The sequence below is a fragment of the Priapulus caudatus genome, unplaced genomic scaffold (genome assembly GCF_000485595.1).
Source record: "Priapulus caudatus unplaced genomic scaffold, Priapulus_caudatus-5.0.1 Scaffold200, whole genome shotgun sequence".
Lineage (NCBI taxonomy): Eukaryota > Metazoa > Priapulida > Priapulimorpha > Priapulimorphida > Priapulidae > Priapulus > Priapulus caudatus.
Window position 1 is genome coordinate 272,036 of NW_014577261.1, and position 14,262 is coordinate 286,297.

Below are 14,262 nucleotides of genomic sequence, written 5' to 3' on the forward strand. Positions count from 1 at the left end.
AGCAGCAGCAGCAGCAGCAGCAGCAGCAGCAGCAGCAACAGTAGACAAGCCGCGCATTACGATAGTCACTCCATTACGAGATGATATCGTACTGCGCGCGTCGATCGACGTTAATGCGTGCGTGTTACACGCGACGCTAGCATGTCGCGGGACGGTATTAAGACTTAGCAGCAGTACTCCTACTTCCTAATCTACGCAGTAGGCGAAATGAAGTGTCGAGGAACGCCTGCGGTTCTTCGTCAATCCCCTCATTGCCAGCTCTATTGTTGCCTGTGCATCATCGCGAGCAGCAGACGGGAAGACATTTCTGCGGAAACCAGGATAAAAAACACCCTAAAGACGGGAATTATCTTTTCTCGCGAAACACCTTAAAGACGGGAAATATCTTTTCTCGCGAACGCCTGAGTATTATAGAGAATTACGACACAGAGGTCTGGATTTGGATCATCGTTTACAGCTCGGGGAGACGGACAGAGAGTGTATACGTCATGTGTGTCCTCGTAAAATGTCGCAGAAGAAATTCTAGTCGGGCGAACGGGCAGCTTATGTAGGTTCCGACCGCCACTGTCACGAGCAATTTGCGTGACATTTCGGGGTTGACACTCGCTGCACGACTAGACATAACTATATGTCCATATATATATATATATATAGATATATATAGATATGTATATATATATATATATTTCTATCATAAGGCATTCGTTGATATCAAACCAACGAAAAAAATCGCTTTCGAATCGCTACATCTTCGACTGACCGCTCGGGATACCGCACATCAGATATCATTTCAGGATAGATGCGCTTTTGTTTCAGCGTACGTTTCGTTTCGGCGTTCACATGCACAAGGTGGAGAAGAAGGAAACAGTTCAGCGCACCCCTTTCAGTACGGCATCGCGAGTGTGTGTGCACCGCGAGTGTGCGTGCATCGCGAGTGTGCGTGGATCGCGAGTGTGCGTGCATCGCGAGTGTGCGTGGATCGCGAATGTGCGTGCACCGCGAGTGTGCGTGCACCGCGAGTGTGCGTGCATCGCGAGTGTGCGTGCATCGCAAGTGTGCGTGTATCGCGAGTGTGCGTGCATCGCGAATGTGCGTGCACCGCGAGTGTGCGTGCATCGCGAGTGTGCGTGCATCGCGAGTGTGTGTGCATCGCTAGTGTGCGTGCAGTGTGCGTGCATCGCGAGTGTGCGTGTACGCGTCAGACAGAACGCATGCAGCAAGAGCGACGGCGAAATATGCGGTCGTCGCTGGGAATGGAGAGGAGGACAAGGCCGGAGTGGTCGGGTGAGAGACCCTGCATCCACGCTGATGCGGGCCGTTAATAGTTGATGAGGCGCTGCATGTGTGAGCGACGTGAGAGCAGCTGAATGCTCGCCGCACCAGCCTCGCACTCGAAAGGCGCGCTCATGACATTCCACATGCCGAAGCCTCGTATTCCGTGACGTCATCGATACGTGCGTGCGACCTTGGCCGGAGGTGTCACAGTACATCTATCGTGGCAATCAGGATGGCCGCGATGGATGGCATTGTGCGCCGCGTGTAAAGTTATGAATGCTCCTGATATTATGCGCTACCTATGGTATATATATATATATATATACCTCTGTACGCTTAGTATAGGTTCTCTAGTACCTACACGCATTATGACGGCGTGTTCACGTATGCTCGGAAACCAGCTGTGAAACCAGCAAGATAGATGGAAACCGGTAATTCTTCGATTGAGTCGCGCCTGCTACAGGCTATACGCCATTAAGTGATTGCCATGCCGGGGTAGCACATGCGAGATTATTTTTGCGATATGACTTTGCATCTACGTGGCATCACCACCGTGCGTAGGGTCGTCACGTGTACCATGCACTGAGGGGCGGATTGCGGGCCTCCGCTGGTAAATATTTGTATCGCTTTACAAACATCGGATTCAGGACGCGTGAAAGATTGCTTCGGCAACGGATGATGAATTTTGCGCAGAAATAAAATGGCTGCCACGCGCGCATGCACATGCGCACGCTTATGCCATTCGCCATTCATCAAGTGCTTGAATGAGTAAACATAGAAAAAAAACTAGGGTTATATAAAAGATGGAACACCGTTCGCGCACAGTGTGATAATGCTTTCGCGTTGCGTTCAGGGTCATAAACAACAAATAAAACACCGCCGGAAATCTGTTTCTACTCGAGTTTCAATTGCTGAGAAATATTGCGCGACGGCGAATCACACAGTTATTATCTGGTCGTGTCATTTACGCAATGATGGCCCAAGTCGTTCGACTCGTGTTGCTCTTCCCTCGCGTTGTTTTTTCCGTCTAAATATAATATTATTGTAAAAGACACATACACACGATGCAAACACATACGACAAGCAGGTCTCGTATATAAACATTAGCGCGGATAGAATATATCGCGAATATAACGTAATCTCTCTATATCGTGCAGAGATTCTGGTTCCATGAGCATGAGACACTGCAATCACCCCCCAGAAAAAAAACATACGCGCGTATATAGCAAATATTCCCGCTCGCTGTCCGAGCTGCATGTGGAACGCAAGCTCACACACGGCCACGCGACGCGAATCGCGTGCAATTTAATTTCACAAGTCGAATCTATATCCTGATGGACACGAACGAATGTTATGCAAACAATAAGCGAGCGTCGTCCATCTCCCCGATCCATCCCCCGCCAATCCCCACGCGCTACGACGCAGCATATGCTGTTCCCCTAAATATTTATTCGACTTTTTACGATTTCCGACATCGATGCGGTCACGTGATCGCAAAGAAGCCATTGCCGGGCCGCCGAAACTCGGACCAGGTGGGAGCGTGGCGCCGCCGTCTGCCGGGGGCGTGCGTGCCGACCCATTAGAGACACGTAGAGAGAGGGGCCGCCCCCCGCACGCGCGCAGAGCCAGATGTGGCTTAATGAGCGGCGGTGCCGTGCGTACATCCGTGCGAGTCAGTAACGATGTTTAACCTCTAGGGTTTCGTCTCCTTCCCCCACGCGCGAGAATTCGCGGCAGGTGTGAGGATCCGACGTGCAGGGGGGGGGGCGCTGTGCAGTTTACCCAGGGCTGTGTCACTTATATTATCATCAACCACCCCTAGTCTCCGCTCATTCATCGCCATCTATCTCCCTTAATTAGTTCTCCAGCTACCTGTCCACACCCCCCATCTCTCCTATTTGTTCCCACCCCCTAACCCATCTGTTCCTAACCCTGTTACCCTGTCTCCCCCACTCCTTTATAAATGATTGAAAAATCATCATCCACTCATCCCCCCTTCTCCGCCTATTCCTCCTCAACTATCTAAATTTATGTATCTCCCACCCCTTCCTCTATCTATTCCTCCGAACTATTTTCCAACGCAACCGCCTCGCCACTAACCCCAACACCACCTACCTACCTGTCCACACACCTGTCTCCAACCATCTATCGACACGGATTATCACGCTACAATGAGTCAGCGCAATCTTGCCTGTTTTCATAATAGTTTCGGTGGTATATAATATACTTCAGCTACAGGCAATGTATCAATACATTTCTATGATGATATATGCGGGCTAGCATACATCACTGTGACCATCTATATAATAATTTGAGTAGTGTCGTTCTGTTTGTTCCTTACAGACTGACTCACCGACTATAATGAATACAGTAGTCTATGACGTACAGTGGTACGTTACGCTGGGCACACACAATGGCTGCAGTATCAATTAAGTCCTCCCCCACCACATTGCTCGTGCTAAGCCCATACCATGTTTATATATATATATTTACCCATACATATATATACCCATACTATCTATATATTTATGTATGTATATATATATATATATATNATGAAGCAGGGGCGTGCAGTGCGTACGACCCCACTGCAAAACGCCCAAAGTGAGACGGATAACTCTTAACATATAGCCGCGGACAAATGTATTCTCATTGATCTGAATCGTCGACCGCATTCAATAGCTGCCCCAACAGACGCCTACTAAATCGAAATGCAATTAAGGCGGAGAAATTAGCCACGCCGTTAGTAGTCACGGCGAGCCATATCCCACTTTTGGCCTTTAGCACGCGGTAGGGAAGCTCTTCCGGAGAGATAGGTCCCCACCGATAAGCGCTCGATAATTTTAACGGCGTTCGCTTATTTCGAATGATGTTCGGTGTATTCCTCCCGGCGTTCTGTTATTCAGCGCGACGTTCCGAAGTTCAGAGTGATGTTTCTTTATTCAGAGCGGCGTTCCGTTGTTTAGAGCAGTGTTCAATTATTTAGAGCGGTGTTCCGTTATTTAGAGCGGTGTTCCAGCATTTTAGAGCGGTGTTCCAGCATTTAGATAAGTGTTGATTTATTTAGAGCGGTGTTCCGTTATTCAGAGCGGTGTTTATTTATTTAGAGCGGTGTTTCAGCATTTAGAGCGGTGTCCTATTATTTAGAGCAGTGTTTCGTTATTGAGGGCGGTGTTTCGTTATTTAAAGTGGTGTTCCATTATTTAAAACGGTGTTCCATTATTTTGATCAGTGTTTATATATTTAGAGTGGTGTTTATTTATTTAGAGTGGTGTTCCGTTATTTAGAGCAGTGTTTAATTATTTAGAGTGGTTTTCCGTTATTTAGAGCAGTGTTTATTTATTTAGAGTGGTGTTCCGTTATTTAGAGCAGTGTTTATTTATTTAGAGTGGTGTTCCGTTATTTAGAGCAGTGTGTATTTATTTAGAGTGGTGTTCCGTTATTGGGGGCGGCGTTCCGTTATCTATAACGACGTTTCGTTGTTCAGAGCAGTATTATTATATTCTGAGTGGTGTTCACTTTCTTTAGATATGCATCAGATACTATTCATTAGATGTCACACAGCCGACCGGCCAACAAATGACACGTGATCAATGCCATCGGGCAGTAGTAGAGCGCATGCGTGTGTATGCGCGCAGATCGTGACAAATTGAACAGCGTCACTTAAAGTAAGTGAACGCTGCAGGCATATATATATATATATATATATATATATATATATATATATATATAGATTAGTAGTAGTAGTAGTAGTAGTAGTACGTACGTACGTAACGTACGTACGTACGTTACCGTACCGTACGTACCGTACCGTACGTACGTACNCGTACGACGTACGTACGTACGTAGTAACCGTAACGTAACGTAACGTAACGTACGTAACGTAACGTTAACGTTAACGTTAAGTTACGTACGTACGTAGTATATATATATATATATATATATATATATATATATATATATATATATATAGTTGGGTATGGATTTGATGACATGCAAGAATCGTATCCGCATTCCCACAGGCCGTTTCACTAGATAAAATGATAGCGTTTTTCTGCACGTAGGCCTATCTATTTACATCTATTTATACGTGTAACCGCACATCGGCGTGCCTGCAGTATAGCGTGTGTCGTGCGAGTGCGTTCGAAAAGCGAGCATCTAAGAGTAATCGTTGGGTAATACATATTACGCGAACATTGGCAGTGCGAGGATTAAAAGAATTTGACTCAATTACCTATCATTGCATTCTTCAAAGCGGTCCGGGAGTCTGTGCATTTTTTCGCATTAAGAATCCAGCAAGGAGCCGTTTTTTCATAGCGTAACACCTAACGGCACGAATGTGGGTCAAATAGTTCCTAATTAGCATATCCGCTAAAATTTCTTGGCACGTTCATAACACGTCTTGTCGTTTACGCCAGTCGCCGTGCATCAACCTCGGGCGTCCCCGCAGCGCGAAACAAATGATTTAACGCAGGCGATAAATTATGAAAGTAGAGCGCGGCGGTTATATAGGCGGAGAAGGTCTGCCTCACTCTAGCGAACTACCTCATCGCGCGGCATCTCGCGAGAATAGCTGAGAGCAGACGTAATAGAGTCGCTTTCACGAGGTCGCTATTCAACGTCGTAAAACGTGCGGAATTTTGCCAAACAGCGCCGAAGACGAGGGAAAGAAGGCATACGTGCGCTTGAAAAGTTTTTCTAATTATGCCTATCGCAGAAAAAAAAGGTTCCGTTGGGCAGCGCCCCATAGTCAGTCTAGCGAGAGAGAGAGCGAACTTAGGCACGAGGAAAGATAAAGCGGTTTCGAACCTAATGACAGCTTTTATGAATTGCTCCGTTTCCTCCCACACCGCGTCCGTGGTGGTTTTAATGCAGGCTACGCTGCAACGTGCAGCAGCAGCAGCAGCAGCAGCAGCAGCAGCAGCAGCAGCAGCACTTAGAAGGCGGGAATCTGTCGCCTTGCCGAAGCGCTGTTTGCTTATCGTAAAAAATACATTTGCGCGCCAAAATGTGTAGCGTTCCCAAAAGAGCGATCCAATGAGATTCGGTCAACTTCGCTATAAAAGCGCTTGGAATTTCAGACAGGAAGTGTGATGACCTCCAATAAATTACTTTCTAACGCGGCCGACAGGTGGCCCTGTACCAATTCCGATCTAGAAACAGTAGACATTTATGCCCTGGTAACACCGATGGCACAGAACCGTCACCGATCATTAAAAAACGGTGAGATATTGGTGAGTGTATGCAGGCCTGTTGCTCCGTATTTCTCGACAGAAACCGTGACTTTCTGGCACGGGTGGGATTGAAAAATGTCTCCCGAGGACACGCTGAGCGACACTCTAGCGTTGGCGTGCGAACGAGCTTTACATTAAAACACAAACACGGCTCTCTCTCTCTCTCTCTCTCTCTCTCTCTCTCTCTCTCTCTCTCTCTCTCTTTCTCTCTCTCTCTCTCTCTCTCTCTCTCTCTCTCTTTTCGCTCTGTTCTCTCTCTCTGTCTCTCTCTCTCTCTCTCTGCTCCCTCTCTCGTCTCTCATCTCTTTCTCTCTCTCTCTCTCTTCTCTTCTCTCTCTCTCTCTCTCTCTCTCTCTCTTTCTCTGTCTCTCCTTCTCTCTCTCCTCTCTCTCTCTCTCTCTCTCTCTCTCTCTCGCTTTCTCTCTGCTCTCTCTCTCTTTCGGCCCCCCCCTCTCTACAACCCTTCTCTCTCTCTCTCTCTCTCTCTCTCTCTCTCTCTCTCTCTCTCTCTCTCTCTCTCTCTCTCTCTCTCTCTCTCTCTCTCTCTCTCTCTCTCTCTCTCTCTCTCTCTCTCTCCCTCTCTCTCTCTTTCTCTCTCTCTCTCTACGCGGACTCAGTCTCCAGATGCTTTCTCGCTAAATTCTGCATGCTCGCACGTTGAGAAGCCTGTGCGGACCGCGACAAGAAACGCAGAAAGTAATGATTGCTGTCACACGGTTGAGCGAATTTCTGCCTGTCTTCTTCCCTATGTTGGCTCTACTCTGACGGCAGGAGCTCCTTCGGAGGACGCCTTACACCGATGGATCGATATTTAAAAAACAACATTTATCGCCTACTTTTTCCCCTACCCGCGGACGTCGCGTGCGCTGTTGTTAACAGCGTTCTACTTGCCGTCTACAGCATCTGCTATCGCCAACGATACATCAACGTTGGCTTTAGAGATGCATTGCGTGTAAAAAACTACAAGGCTATGACGGTGACTATACGCTTCGTGTGTGTGTGTATATATATGCATGCACGCAGGCTAGTTAGCACGCTCGCTGCACGGGGAGCAGTTGTCATCGACACACGGGTTTTTACCGGCGGCGCAGGATTATCGAATACTGAAGATGCCCGCTGTTTTCTCAAGTGTAACTGTCAGCCTGAAGAGAGCGTTAATGTAAGCACTCTGCCTAATGCATAAGTGAGGCCCGCAAGACATGGCGCACGCGCGACGGATAAATAAACAGAGAGGGAAGGGAACGCTATTAACTGCGCTCGAACGTTGATAAACAACATAGATTAGATTGAAATTTTCGAACGAGGGTGTTTTCTAAATTCTATAGGAATGAACGTGTGTTAAAATGCGGTTAATGTTTTCGAACCGTCGCGAATCCACGAAATGGAATTGCTGTCATCAGGGTACATGAACGGGTAGATGGTGGCGTTGACAACCACTGGATAATGGCCGCTGTCGCGACCCGAAAAATATCGTGTTTACAATCATTTACGGAACATAACTCGTCACTCGTCTTCAGCAAATAAACACAAGATGATTGAATGAGCGAGCTGGCCAAATCTGTAGCGGCGGACGGCTTGATTGAGATATACGCGAGCATCGGAGTCTGAGATCAGACTGATTCCGTTGTTACGTTGAGCGCTTCTGCCGCGTTAGCGTCGCTGTTCTGGCTACTGTGACGTCGAGCGCTTTGATTGGTTAACATCGACGCCACCAAGCACGCGGAGTTGGGACTTAAAATGAGCATTAAATTCATTTCAGTGTGATTCATACTACGAAGAGCGTATTAAGAATGAATATTAACATTCCCAATACGCTCTTGGTACTACGTAGAGTGCGTCATCGCACCGTCATAGTATGTGAGTGGAGCGTCTGCCTACCATGTATATGGCAGCACCGTAGCTAGCGTGGTGGGGCCAAGGGGGAAGGCTATTACTTGGTCAGTGGGGAAGTGCCCGTGGGAAACTGCCTAGAGCACAAACCGCATGTGCATTTGCCCCTAGGAAAAAAATATTGGTTATGTTCCTGCATGGGTTATGATTGAACCAGGCATTGATCCAGATCATGATGTGTGGTGATGACTCAGCTAATATTTTTGGTAGTAACCCAATAACGGCATGTGTGTGGCAACGACTCCTCTATCCCCTGCAATAGTTCCTCTCCTCCTACCTGCACCAGGTACGTGGTAGTAACCCCTGCACTAGTTCATCTCCCCCTACCTGCACCAGGTACGTGGTAGTAACCCAAAAATGCCGTGTGTGTGGCAGCGACTCCCTATCCCCGTGCCCCAGGCGTGTCCTCTTCACGCACACGTCGTCACTGAATCGTGTCTACGTACGTACCCTGGTGAAGTCGGCGAAGATAAACGCTTGCTCCATCCCCGTGAAGACGATGAGGAGAGCCAGACACAGCACGCGTCCGTCCTGCAGAGCCTTGAGCATGCGCAGCGTCAAGCGCACGCACGACTTCCGGCTCGGCGATTCGCGCATGCTCGGTTCGAGTCTGTCGAGTAGCGCCGTGCTGAGAGCGACGCCCAGCAGGCCGCAGCCGATGTAGACGCTGGTCAGCAGCAGACAACTGTCCAGCTGCTGACCGGCGTACTGCACCACGTACGTGCCGCCGCCGCCGGACGCCGCCGCCGTCGCGTTACGAGCGACGCACGCCTGCGCACTGCAGCTCGTCGTGTTTCGCTCCTCCTCCCAGGCGCCCGCCCACGTGCCATTCGTCGGCTCGGCGCCGGCGACGGGCGCGCGCAGACGTCGGCTGCTGCGGTAGACGACGAGCGCGACGGCATTGCCGACGATGGCGCTACAGTGGAAGATGGCGCCGAATAGGCGGTTGAAGCGGTTAAGAATGCGTTCCGTGAGCTCCTCGGTGAGGAAGGCGTACTTGCGCGACGTCGCGTACAGATAGAGCGTCTGCGCGTTCCACAGCGGGCCAGACATGGCGCCAGCGAGCACCGAAGCCGGTACGAGTGTGTAGAGCCGCGGGTGCAGATTCGCGGCGAAGTAAACGCTGTACAGCACAAAGGCGATGACCACCGTCCACTTGGGCGTCAGGCGGTTGGTCAGCGCTGAGCTAAAGACGCCCGTGAGACACATGGTCGCGTAGAGCGTGCACAGCGACAGGAGGCCGACGTCGCCGCGGTCGGTAAGCGCGAGCACGCTCTGCAGCGAGCGCAGCCCGCTGAAGCCGACGAAAACGAGCATGTAAGCGACTGCGAGCACGATGAGGTTTTTCATCTGCCGCAGCTGCTGCGACCACGAGCTTCGCTGCTGCTTGCCGCCGCCGCCGCCGTCCGGCTCGCGCTGGTGGATCTGTATCGTGTCGCCCGTGACGGTGATCTTGTGCGGCAGGTAGGCGCCGTAGCACGACAGCGAGCGGCCGCGCTTCAGGTCGCCAAGGTCAAGGTGAAGGTCGATCGACTGGAAGTCGTGCGCGGTCGGCACCTGCAGGCGGCCGTCGAGTCGGACGCTGACGCGGTTCGAGCCGCTGCCGCACGTCGACGAGCGTGGCGACGACTGCGGCGACTCCTCGATCGACTCGATGAGCGACGTGCGCTGTACGGCGCTGGCGCGACGCGGCGACAGACGGATGACGTGGTCGATGCTGCTCGGTCGCCGCTTCGGCGGGTAGTGCAGGTCGGCGGCGTTGCTGATGCGGTGCGGCGCTCCATGCAGCGCGTCGAGCACCGACAGTCGCCGACCGTCGCCGCTGCAGTTGCTCGACTTACGCGAGTCGCTGCCGCAGTGACTCATGCCGCCGCCAGGGGTCGCGATTTCGATGACGCTGTAGCGACGCGGCGGGTAAACCCGCTCCAACGTCGACAGTTTTTGATTGGACATCGCGCGGATTCGAACGTGCGAGCGAGTCTACGGGGGCGTCAGCGGCTGCGAGAGGGGGTCACGTGGTCGCAGTGTTGATCACGGAAGAGCTTCATCTCTCGGAGCGGGCTTCAGCCGGAACTAAAACACAGGAAAATGTCCGACGTCATTAAATAGCAGTGTCAACTCGCTCTCTCTCTCTCTCTCTCTCTCTCTCTCTCTCTCTCTCTCTCTCTCTCTCTCTCTCTTTCTCTCTCTCTCTCTCTCTCTATCTCTCTCATATCACCGCGGCCAACGCGCCGGTTGTACAACTGAGACACGCTGTAATGTATCGCGTCAGAATTGTAATGACTCGTGTGCGTTAAACGTTCAGCGGATAACTATGGGGTGCCAACGATAAAAATATTATTTAGCATAATGTAATATTTATTTATATAATAATATATTTAAATAATGTATTATCTTATATACATTATTATTTATATAATATATTATTTGTTAAATAATGTATTATTTAATTATATAATATATTATATGTTAAATAATGTATTATTTGTTCAATAATGTATTATTTATTTATATAATATATTATTTGTTAAATAATGTATTATTTGCTAAATAATGTATTATTTAATTATATAATATATTATTTGTTAAATAATACATTATGCTAAATAATATTTTTATCGTTGGCACCCCATAGTTATCTAAATAGTTAGTTTGCTAAATAATACATTATATATATACATTATTATATATTATATGAATAAAGAATACATTATTTAACATATAATATATTATTTATTATATAAAGGCATTATTTAGTAAACAATGACTTTATACGCTAAATAATGTGCTAAATAATATTTTTATCGTTGGCACCCCATAGATAACCACCTCAGCAATCAAGACGCTGTATGCTACCTACATCGAGTGACTTTTAACAACGTATAGCAGCTGTAACGCACATGGCAAATACACTACGGTACTTATATTTTAACGGCGATAAATGCGGTTATTTCACGCGCAAATGTGCGCCAATAATAGCAGCTGCATTTCATTATAGTTTTCTAATGCATGGCTCGAGAACTGTTGCAGTAAATTAGAAGGAGCGCGCGGCTCGCGTGTGCACTGCAAGGAGCCAGCTGGCTAATGAAAGTTGTCACGGCTGTCGTCTGCGCACTGTCACCTCGCCACGACCGTCTCTTATTTCACTCTCGTTTCTTCTTTATGCGGCGTGTCATCGTCACCCTCTATTCTTCTTTTCCTTGCCCACCAATCACGCCGCATAGTCGGCCGCATTCTCTTTCCTCGCGATTCTTCTTCTTCTGACCTTCTCTATTTTCTCTCTCCATTTATCCTTCTCACTACTCATCTCTTACTCGGCGTTCTCCTCGCTTTCTCTATTCTCCTTCTCACGTGCATGCTTCACGCTGTTTACTTTTCTCCCATTTTCATCCTCTTGCTTATTCCTATCTCTCTACACATTTTCCGTTCTCGCCTATTCCTCTTCCTCCACCTCTCCATGCTCCTCCCCATCCTCTATCCTACTATCGTTTGATCACGAGCAACAACACGTGTGAGATACGCGTACAAAATTTGCGTGTCGGCGTGTAATAGTAGTAGTTAGTGCATGCTGTGTGTGTCGTGTGTGTAGTGTGTGTGTGTGTGTGTTTGTGTGCGTGTGTGTCTGTCTCTGTGTCTGTGTGTTTGCGTGTGTGTCTGTCTCTCTGTATGTGTGTTTGCGTGCATGTGTGTCTGTTTGTGTGCGTGTGTGTGTCTGTCTATCGTTGTATGTGTGTGTGTGTGTGTGTGTGTGTGTGTGTGTGTGTGTGTGTGTGTGTTTGTGTGCGTGTGGTGTGTGTGTCTGTCTATCGTTGTGTGTGTGCGCGTGTATGTGTGTATGTGTGTGTGCGTGTGTGTGGGTTTGCGCGCACGCGTGTGCGTGTGAGTGTGTCTGTCTGTCTCTCTCTCACTGTGCGTGCGTGTGTGTGTGTGTGTGTGTGTGTGTGTGTGTGTGTGTGTGTGTGTGTGTGTGTGTGTGTGGTGTGTGNGTGCTACCTGTTCACAGGGAGGAGATACACTGTCTCATGGCTGAGTTATTGTCATAATAATGTGCTACCTGTTCACAGGGAGGGGATGGACTGTCTCATGGCCTGGTTAAGTTATTGTCATAATAATGTGCTACCTGTTCACTAGGAGATAGATGCACTGTCTCATGGCTGAGTTATTGTCATAATAATGTGCTACCTGTTCACTAGGAGATAGATGCACCATGGCACTAGAATAACAGCAGGCCTACCTTCTTTTTGAAGCTTCTTGAAATCCTTTTTAAAGTCAGCTTTTGTGATTTTGAATAGCCAGGTGGGTACGTTCCCTGGCAGAGAAATGTACATATACACTGGAAACGCATTCTCCATTTCTCTATTCTAATTGTTAAATCATCTGCAAAAATAAAGGCAGATAGATTTATTTGAGCACTAATTATTTTTCATATGTTGGTCCTCATCAACAGCACCATTTGTTCACGACTGGTTCCTATACACTACAACTACATACACACGCACCCTCCACCCACGGACACACGCACCCACTCACCCACACACATACACACACACACACACACACACACACACACACACACACACACACACACACACACACACACACACGTGAACACTTCCATAAACGCGAGGCCCGCGTGCGCACCCGACGCGCTGCCTCTATAGAAAAACATTCATTCCGCTAATTGCTCAACTGGGGCTTCATTAGACAGCTGGGCTTCACATAACAATTACGTATAATGAGAGCGTTGCTCGCGTCGGCACAATGCGTCCGTCGCCACATCTGCCGCTGACGACGTGTGAATGAAATAGTCCTACAGCTCGCGCCTCGCGACGTGTATCAAATGCGACTACGTTTGTCCGCGTGCGATCATCGCGCGACCGCTCGGCTAAGATTCCTTACAAGATTGCTCGTCTGCCGTACAAGCCGAGTCGACATTCGGCGGGAGAAATAAATGCGTGTGAATCGTCTGCACGCCTGCACGGCGTAATGCGAACGCAATTGCAATGTTTCCCTTCCGCCAGGGTTATGATCGGGCGGCTAAGTTATTTTCTGTGCAATCGGGAATACTTTTCAGCTTAGCGGGCGAAATAAAATTATTGGTTTCGTATGTTAACACGTTGCTTCATATTCACGATGTAGCATCACACTGACGATATTCATAACCCTGTGTGCTATTTCAACCGGAGTGGTTAGAATAGCACGTACGGTCTCCGAGGTATACGGTCCAGTGAAATATTATTACAATGTAATCCAGGGGGCCTGTTCTCATCATAAACAGCATCATAAAATGTTACGACCATCGTGAGTCTACCACATCGCAATTTTTGCGCCACAGTTCACTTCAAAAGTTAAAGGCTTTTCAGACTTATGATATCATAACTACTCATGATGTTTCTGCCAACGGGTCCCTGATGCCAGCAATAGTGACATTAGGGTGTATTAGCTACACACTGCCTACCTACCTGCTATATACTGCCTACATACTGCCTACATACTGCCTACCTACCTGCTACATACTGCCTACATACTGCCTACATACTGCTTACATACTGCCTACATACTGCCTACATACTGCCTACCTACCTGCTACATACTGCCTACATACTGCCCACATACTGCCTACATACTGTCTACATACTGCCTACATACTGCCTACAGACCTGCTACATACTGCCTACATACTGCCTACATATCTGCTACATACTGCCTACATACTGCCTACATACTGCCTACCTACCTGCTACATACTGCCTACATACTGCCTACATACCTGCTACATACTGCCTACATACTGCCTACCTACCTGCTACATACTGCCTACATACTGCCCACATACTGCCTACATACTGCCTACATACTGCCT

The 14,262-nt window shown here is 48.4% G+C and overlaps 1 protein-coding gene across 1 annotated transcript in view; it reads right to left on the bottom strand.

Moving 5' to 3' along the window:
* LOC106807188 (protein unc-93 homolog A-like) overlaps positions 1 to 10,352 on the bottom strand; it is a 96,710-nt gene extending 86,358 nt beyond the window's left edge. The window contains exon 1 of the mRNA XM_014809460.1: positions 8,850 to 10,352. Within this exon, the coding sequence (XP_014664946.1) occupies positions 8,850 to 10,352 (1,503 nt within the window). The remainder of the gene's footprint in view (positions 1 to 8,849) is intronic.
* Between the last annotated feature and the right edge of the window lie 3,910 nt (positions 10,353 to 14,262).